The 9,479-nt window shown below is 34.4% G+C and overlaps 1 protein-coding gene across 1 annotated transcript; it reads right to left on the bottom strand.

Moving 5' to 3' along the window:
- Positions 1–5,117: 5,117 nt before the first annotated feature.
- On the bottom strand, positions 5,118–8,817 carry LOC113755364. Its single transcript, XM_027299383.1, has 7 exons — positions 8,632–8,817; positions 8,451–8,577; positions 8,192–8,315; positions 7,699–7,946; positions 7,368–7,529; positions 6,342–7,253; positions 5,118–6,250 (listed from the first exon to the last, which is right to left on the bottom strand). The coding sequence occupies exons 1-7, from the start codon at positions 8,815–8,817 to the stop codon at positions 5,118–5,120; spliced, it is 2,892 nt and encodes a 963-aa protein (XP_027155184.1).
- Positions 8,818–9,479: the final 662 nt, after the last annotated feature.

Raw genomic sequence — 9,479 nt, 5'->3', positions numbered from 1 at the left:
AATAAGTAGTATGTCTACATTTAAAGAAATGTAATTCTGAAACAAGGAACAACATAGTTAAGTAGCAGTCATTTTCTGATTTCTGGGAATCATAAGTTGCTAAACAAAACACAACAGCAATACCATGATTTCTTAAAATCATAAATTGCTGAACAAAAAGCATAGAGCAGCAATTTAGTTTCAAAGTAGCAATCCTAAGTTTCAAAAGAAACTATAGAACATGAGAACTTAGTTCAGTTTTGGCTACTTGCTGCAGCTAGTTCCTTCAAGCTGAGAAGCATTTTTTTCTGGTTCTTCAGCCTGATTAAACTTTTGATTTAGTGAAAGACGAATCTTTGAAGTTGGATTGTTTTCTTCAGTAGTTAAAGTGCCTGGAGAAGAATGAGATTAATTTGGAGTAAGAAAAAAGGATTATTTATCTGTGATAAGTATATTTATATACCTGAAGTTGTGGTCTGTGAAGGGCCATCTTGATTATGAACTGATAGAAAGGGAATGATTGATTCATTGACAGAAGAAATTGGGGTAGCAGCATCGGCAATCTCAGAATAATAAATGATTGTATATCGCTGCTTTGTATCTGCAACTTGAGTTTGTACTGGCTTAATGTGTACCAAGAACCACTTTGAGTCAAGTTCTTTGTGGACGATTTCAAGTGGAAGTTCAATGTTCTGTGAATTAGAAAGCATTTAAGAAAAAGTTTTCAGAAAGCAGAGAATATGGTTTCAATTTGTGATTTAGGATAAGTGAATAATAAGTTGAACATGAACCTACTTAAAGTGTTCCATTATTTCAAGAACATTGAACGTCAGCAGTTGTTCAGCTTGTTCTCCAAAGATAGAAGCTGTGATAACTCCAGTATGATCCCGTAAATCCACATCAAAGCGACACCTGCAAAAATGTTTGTAAATAAAAGTTTAGCATGTGTAAAAAGTGATGATGATAGTAAACTTTAAAGCTTTATCGAAAAAAAAGATTGGTTTTAGTAATGAACCTTGGTTCAGCAGGATGTTTTTCTTTACAAGTATTACAGCTAAAAATGACTTCATGTGCTGCTGTAGTACCTCAATAACATTTGTTGCAGCTCATATACCAGTATTTTTGAAATATGTGCTGGAAACTGAACTGTGCTTTGACCCCTGTACTCTAAATTCAAAAGTAAAAAGTATGAATATGTTGTTTGATAAATAAATGTACCGTAAAATAAACTATCAGTGAAGATGTTTATACCTTGTGGGTAGGATTAACATTGCAAATTAAGGTGGCCTTTTGATCTGGTTTCAATGAAAGTTCTGGATTGTATCTAGTATAAGTTTTCTGTTCCAGAATAACTGTCAACTCCTTGCTATTTCTTATTGCCCTATAATAAAATAAGGTTAAAGAAGTAAAGAATAAATTATATTTCATGAATCATGAACTGCTAAGAATGATAATGAAAGGGAAGAGATAAATCAAAACCAATTCTTTAGTTCCCTTGCTCCTTGAACAGGAGGATCAACGAGGATTGCAGAATCAAACCATGTGGACAAAGAAACACCTATAGAGAATATTTATTGACTCAGCATCATTTGTTAGAGAGACTTATATATGGATATAAATGTATCAGATAATGGTTAGGCATTAAATTGTAAGTTACCATTGTAGTTGTTGACTTTTATCCTTCGGGCAATAATAACAGGATAGTTGTTCATGGCAGAAATTATCTGTTCTCCTTCATTTTTGATGAAATCATCCCACATAGAAAGTACAACAGTTTGCAATCTACTATGAAATAAATAATTAGTATTTAATAAGATATATGTAATAGGAGAAATTATAACTACTGATCGTTATATATAAGATGAGAATTGGACATCTTACTTTTCATTCACAAGCACAAACTTTTGAACAATAGACTCTCTGTAGTGTGTAGTAATTGCCTTTTTCTCCAATGCTTCAATAACTATTCCAAGGACATCTGGAAAAAGGAAAAATTTGTTGAATATTTCATGCAGAGATATGCATACTATTTATATAGATAAAGTAATGAGATATACCAACTGATTTAGTCTTATCGTCCATATACTGTGCCAAATCTGTAAACTTTGTATAGTTGAACTTGACAGGCATTATATCTTCATCATCAAGAACCTCTTCAATAACAGTTTTGCTCGTGATTGTCCACTGATGAGTTATTTCAGCAGTCTGATATTTTGGTAAGATTGGCTTCACTTCAGGATATGTTGTATTTCTTATAAACTTGAAGGATTGAGCTCATTCTAAGGATGCCATTGTTGAAAATAATGCCTTCAACTTTTGATCCCTGTTGTATTATAACATAAGTTACCACAAACTAACCTTCCAAATAGCATCAATAAGACAGACAACTGGAATGCAGAAAACAATAGTATCCTTATATAACCTTTTGATAATGGAACAGAGGAATTTAATTACATACCACAGTCCATGGTTTATACTTTTGCAAGAACCATGGCACAATAGGCAATAATATTTTCTGCGAAACAATTTGTGTACCTCAGCATCAATAAATATGAACTTTTGCTTTTTTGTTGGGGTGGACATTGATTGAGTAACTTGCTGTTTTTCTTGAACTGTGATTTTGCATGTCCAACTTTGCATTTCAGGCATAATTTCTTTTATTGTGAGCAACTTTTCCATTCTACATTTTCATGTATACAAAGGAAGAAAGATATCAGAAGGATTCATATATACAGCAACAATCATTCTTGAAAAAGAAGAAAGTTATTATGGCCATAAAGTACCATATTAGTCAAAGAATAATGAATGGATAAATCTGTATGATATACCTAAACCGTAATAACATCAGTGCTGAGTTAGCTGAAATATTTCTTGGAATACAACATTTCTAGTCTTGCAATCAACTTTAATGTCTCCAAAAGTTCCAGGCACAATGAGAATTTTAACTGCAGCTGATGTTTTAGCTCTAGATAAGGCTACGTACAACTGTCCATGAGAGAAAACCGGCTCACGAAGGTAAATCCCCACATAATCAAGAGTTTGTCCTTGAGATTTGTTAATTGTTAAGGCAAAGCAAAGCCGAACAGGAAATTGTGTTCTTATAAATGGGAGGCCGTTCTTTTCACTATCAGATGTTTGAAGAGGAATTTTAGGCAAAAAGATTCTTTTCCCTTGGTGCTGGCCAAAAGCTATTTCAGCACAGATTGTATGCTATCTGAGCTCTCTACTGATGAGACGTGTACCGTTACATAATCCTTCTACAGGGTTCAGATTTCTCAAAAGAATGAGGGGACAATTTTCTTTAAGTAACAACTTGTGAGGAGGAAGACCTTTTGGATTTTGTGAATTGAGAAAATCTTCATAATCTCCTTGATGACGCTGATCAACAGTTTTATTAGAGCTAATATAAACATGAAGATTTCCGGGAAAATCATGATATCATTTAGCTCATCAACTGAACTGTTTTTTGGAGTAAGAATGCACCTATTGATCATAGTATAAGGATCATTTGAATAAGCCAATAAATCTGGAAATACAGATTTTATCAACCTGGATATAAGAAAAGTAAATCAAGATACATATAAAGGGCAAATTTAGAAAGACAAGAAGTAGTAAAAAAAAGCATAGCTGAATAACAATTTTATAACCTGTTTAGAGATTCTTCCTTTTCATAATATGGAATGACCATGTCATTCGGTAAGGTTATTTGGCCCTGTGCATCAACAGGCTCTCTTCCTTCACCCACCCTTAAAAGAAACTCTGAGAATACTGGGTCCAAAATGGCCCGCATATTTTCTGTTAGTTTCAACATATGAAATTTATTCCATAGAGGTGAATTAGGAAGGCTAGCTTCTATGAGAGTTTGTTTTGAAGCTCGCTCAATCACAGGTAAAGTTTGTCGAAAACTCCTCCAAAAACTATCACCTTTCCTCCAAATGGTAGCTCAGATTCTATTATGTCTTTAAGCAATGATCAAAGGCTTCAATAGTTTCTTTTTTGGCCATTGATGCTTCATCCCACAATATCAGTTTTGATTCAAAAAGTAGTCTTGCAACACTACCTTGCTTACTGAGCTAGCAAGTTTTATTTGTTGACAAATCCAGCGGTATTTTAAATCTAGAATGGGCTGTTCTTCCACCTGGAAGAACAGATGCTGCAACACCGGATGTTGCGACTGCAATAGCAACATGTCCTTGAGATCTTAAAGTAGCTAAAAGTGACCTATAGAGAAAGGTTTTACCAGTTCCACCCGGACCATCGATAAAGAAACTTTGGCCAACAGAAGAAGAAATTGCATGCAGAATTAAATCGTAAGCATGCCGTTGCTGAGCATTCAATTTAAAAGGCAAAAACAGATCTTCTGGTAATACTTCAATATTCCTTTCACTGTCAATTTCCTTTGTTAACTGTTCATGATATGCACTTCTAAAACTATCTGGAACTAAATGGTAATCATCAATATTTTTACCCATCTATTCAAGCAATCTGCTAATATCTTTCAAAACTTTACTTCTGATTTCAGCAGAAAAATAGTGATAAAGTTCTTGTGATCTTTGATAATCACTACATAGCTGTTGTTCAAATTCATCCCAGAGTAATTTTGGATCAGTGGGTGAACAATGAACAAGAACAGTAGCAAATAATAGTCTCAATGATAATGGCATTTGAAAAATTGCTGCTTCCTCAAGCGTATCTTCTATATATGTATCAGACTGTAATAGACCAAGGTTCAAAGCAGCTTCCCTAAAGCAATTCATTTTTTGACCATTAACAGTTAAAAGGTCATCAAATGACGTAGGTGCTCGCACATGATTTAGCAACAGTCTAAGATAATACCTTTCTCCTTTCTTAGGACTAATTGTTACCAGTCTTCCAATAACCTTTTTACATTTTCTCTCAGTCCAAATTTTAAATTTAGTGGACCAAACAAAATGCTCAGGAAAGTCTCTATGAAAGCATTTCAAATTTTCAGCTTTTGAGTTTGCTTTGTTCATTTCAAAGAACTCGATTAGCATGGTCTTTGAAAAATCAATCTTTCTCATCAATTCCAAAAGATTTGAATTTTTGTTGAAACTGATAAGCTGCTGACCAGGAAGATGAACTTGAAGAGAATAAACTGCTGGGGTCATCTCATTTAATCAGAATTCAAAGATTCGCCAAAATGCTTCAGGGGGTGAAATCCATCTTCCCTGCTGGAACTCTTTTATTTCATCGACATCATCAGAGCTTCCTCCAGTAACAATCTTAAAACTAACAAGATCATGTCCTTTGAAGATATATTTGTATAAATATTTCACCAGCTTCAAAGTAGAACAAACTTCTACATTCATGTGGCAATCAAAAAGGGCCAATAGATAAGGACAATATGGAATAACCCATCTATTGTCAAGCTGATATCTACGCACCTTTATCTTTTTACCATCATCTCTTCTCCTATAACATGGATAATTGTCTTCAGCATGGACCGTTTGTTCGCAGAAATTTTTTGGATAATGATTCTTGCATGAACCATTCCTCATACATGGGCTAGTTTGATCCATAACTCCGCATGGACCATGAATCATGTGTTTAAGAACAAGAGAGTATAGATGAGGATATTGATGAGGATTAGGGTGCTCGGCAGATACTATCCTATCATAAGATTGAGGATTCAACAACTTGAACTGTGGTTTCAAAATTAATAATAAATGAGCATGAGGAAATCCTCTTTTTTGGAATTCAATAACATAAACACATGCAGCTACCTCTCTAAAGATTTTCTTATCTAAAAGTTTAGATTTAAGCATTTCAAATTTTGCTCTGAAAACTCTAGATAAAAGATTTGGTCTATCTTGAGGTTTTTCTGTAAATTGCAGGTTGTCTTGAATTTCTTTCCACATCGGATTGCATGTCATCGTAAGAAAAATATCAGGTTTTCCATACTTTTGAACCAAGGCCATGGCATCAAGATATCGACGCCTCATATCTCGTGGTCCGCCTATGAATGAAGCTGGTAATATCACTTTACGACCAATCTTTGAACCTTCAGTCTGGCCTACTGAAAGACTATCCATCACTCCCTCAAGAATTTCAGTCCGAATATCATTCTGTCTTTTTTGTTGAAAATCCAACCTAGAAGTTTCAATCTTTACATACCCATCAACAGAAAATTGTTGTAATAATCTAAGTGTATGCAACAACATGGATTCATCATTATCTCTAATTTGAAATCTATAACAATAATATTCTCTAGTCGAGACAGTATATTCCTCTTTCTTGCCACGGTCAGCAGCTATAAAAAGGAAAGAAACAATATATGAATGAAGAAATGTATTTATTTCAAATAATATTCAGAAATTTGAGAAGACAGCATGTGCACTTGCCTCTTCTTTCAAGATCAATCAAATCAGAGGAGTGTTCAACAGAAAATGGATCAATATTAATTTCATCCTCACATAAAGCATTACCTCTTTTTCTCTTATAGACTCGTTTAATTCCATGGTGCCATCCAGATTCACCCCGAGGAAATAATAAAGAATATTGTAAAGGGTCATAACAACCGTAGTAGTGTTGAATCCTATGACTTGTATTTGAGTGACTATAGACCAGAATATGTGCTTGTTTATCAAGAGACTCGTCATCACTTTCAGTCCATATTGCAGCAACTTGAGAAGTAGAAGGAAGATTATATACACGATGGTCTAGAGTTGGGTAGCAGCTAAGAGCAATGTTGAAGTTGTTAATATTTGGCACATCTCTAAGATCTTTGAAAAATCTAGCATAAGGATTGTCAGAAAGAATATCCATCAACAACCTTAAAGTGCTCTCACGCAACTTGTCACAGCTAGCTACTCTTCGTTTGAGTTCCTCATTAGTATCAAAAAAATATAGTTGAATTCCAGAAGACCTATAACCTGATTGTGATAAGCTATTGAGAAAATGATAAACGTGGCCTTGAACACGAAAAGTATAAACACCCTTCGTATTCTTTGTTAATTCGGAATCATATTTTGCAGCAAAAGCTGTGAAAGCCAAGTTGTTATTATAGGTACGAGCTAATTTTCTAAAATGCTCACTCTCTTCATCATTTCCTGTGAAAAGACGCTTGAGAGCATAAGGCATGCGAGGAGCGACAATAGAGATTTCCCCTTTGGAACAACAAAAAGTAGGAGGTTCTAAATAAAACCTCTTAGCCCCACAATATTGATAGTTAGGAGCATCAGGAAGGAGTAAAGGTGCATCAGGAATATGATCAATTCTTGAAAGATATGTCCTAGCACCACTACCATTTGCCCCTGTAGATGGATCAATATAGTTGATAGAATAACAAAGTCCAGATTTGCAAGAGGGAGAAAATAGTATAAAAATGACTTAGACAGTATTAGGGTCACTGATAAACGAAATGCAACCTGGTACGCGGCCTTTGTTACGAACAAGATGGCTACGTTTTGGCCTGGGAGGAGTAACAGTAGCGGTAAGATTACAACGATTTCTATGTCTTTTTCTTCTGTTGGCAACATCAGCCTTTGCTTGATGTTGCAGAGCTGAATTTTCATTGCAAGGCTGGATAACTACAATAGTAAATCTTAATAAGATCTCCATTGCAGAATATCTTGGTATAGATATATTACAGATATGGTGGATAGTGCATTTTCTTTTTTTTCTTCTGTGATCAGAAGAAACCAAAGAAATAGCAAAAGATATTGGCAAAGATAACAATTTAAAGAACCAATATTATACCTTTAGAGACACATCTAGGTTCAGAATCAACTTGAGTAGAAGAAGATGCATGGTCTGTTGAAAAGTGATCCAAAGATTTGTAGTTGATAACATTATTGATTTCTGAATTTGGCTCATTAATATGATGAAAAGCATTATCTGAATTCTGATTCTGAATATTAAACCTCTGGTTAATCTCATTAGGCAGAACTGTACTGTTTTGAGGACCCCGAGTCAATGTTTTTGACGAGGTGTTCTTGCGTTGCTGCCTAGAAGATTAAACAGTAGACCAAAGATTAGAAATTGGAAAGCATGCTTCTTTTTGCTTGTCAGTAATATTTCTTAGCTGAGGATCCAATGTAATAGAAGAAGGAATAGAGTTTACTGATGAATGACTTAAAGATTCAAAGCTGATACATGTTTGAAGATCAAATTTTGGCTTATTCTTAGCAGAAAAGATAACAGTGTTTTTTTTTAGATAAGAGATGTTTTTGTCAATACGGTATTCATGTACCTTTTCCTAGAAGACTGTGCTGCATGATAATCATGAGAAGATCCACATTGTTCTTCTCTTTGCATAATCGTACCAGTTTTTTTCCTACCTCTTCCACTCCCTAGCTCACCGATAAGTGAAGTTTCTGTAATGTATATAAATTAAAGGCTGGATTTGTAGCAGGATAGGATGCCTAATTAAAATTAAGGCAAGATACTGGTATAACAATAGAGTGACAAAGACATGGCTGATCTGTAGGGAAAAATCAGGCTTGATATACCTTCAGGAATAATAAAAAGTGGATTTGATTCAATGGGAACAACAGAAGGAGGAGTAGGACTAGAAACATTAGTGACAGCAGCTCCACTACTGGTCATGTAGTCCAATCTCTCTTTAATCAGAACATCCTGATCATTAGCAAAACCAATCGACCTATGTTATAACATTTCATTCAGTGTAACATCATTGTTCCGACTATCCTGGATGTTACTGTCTCCACGTGAAGAAGAATTAGGGAAGAATACACCTGTTTCAACATAACCGAGTGGAACACTACGAACAAAAGAACGCGATGATTCTTTTCTTTTCTTTGCAGCCCTAGCTTCACTTCGGCGACGTAAAAGCGCAGCCTTCTCGTTTTGGGGCATTTCTGCGTATCGTTTTCGGCGTATTGCATTTCTATCCATCTAACTTAATTAACCAAGGAACAAGGAACATAAAATAATTTACAAAAGCACAGGCAAAAGAAAAATGAGACAAAAGAGAGAAAAGTAGTATCTAAAACCAACACAACAACGAACAATAAAATTCAACTAACAGAACCAAGAAAGAAATAGATATACAGTAGAAACAGATGTAAAGATTAATATCTATTGAATACAACAGGAAAATAAAGGAGTATATGAAAACTAATCAATAAATGACATCAAAATACGAAAGATCTGTCAAACAATTATTGGATAGACTCATATCCTTTTGAAAGACTTTAAGAAGAAACAAAAACTGCCAGAACAAAAACTAAACAGGGGGGAAAAAGAACAAACATGTAACCTACAGCAAAATTTTAAAAAACAGGTTGCAGAGTATTTAATATAAATAATAAAGAAATACAAAAATCCATAAAAAAAAGAGAGAAAGAGAGTCACCCTGAAACAATTCAAGCTGCAGATATATAACAGAAGATGAAGAAGAAAGAAAGTTCTTTATAGCAACCACGGACGAAGAAAACTGCACGCAAAATGTAAAGAGGAAATAGGAGAAAAATGCAAAACACAAATAAGAATAAATAATGGACAATTGAAAGGTAGAA

Source organism: Coffea eugenioides, unplaced genomic scaffold (assembly GCF_003713205.1).
Source record: "Coffea eugenioides isolate CCC68of unplaced genomic scaffold, Ceug_1.0 ScVebR1_1446;HRSCAF=2293, whole genome shotgun sequence".
Taxonomy (NCBI): Eukaryota; Viridiplantae; Streptophyta; class Magnoliopsida; order Gentianales; family Rubiaceae; genus Coffea; species Coffea eugenioides.
Note: the sequence above shows the minus strand (reverse complement) of the source record. Positions and strands in the feature narration are given on the sequence as shown.

What these genes read in the sequence shown, in the direction of transcription:
- LOC113755364 (XM_027299383.1), bottom strand. Translation starts at nt 8,817, where the DNA reads ATGCCCCAAAACGAGAAGGCTGCGCTTTTACGTCGCCGAAGTGAAGCT. An exon ending in TAACAAAGGCCGCGTACCAG is followed by an intron (nt 7,254 to 7,367) that starts GTTGCATTTCGT and finishes ATCCATCTACAG; the next exon opens with GGGCAAATGGTAGTGGTGCT. An exon ending in GATTGATCTTGAAAGAAGAG is followed by an intron (nt 6,251 to 6,341) that starts GCAAGTGCACAT and finishes TCCTTTTTATAG; the next exon opens with CTGCTGACCGTGGCAAGAAA.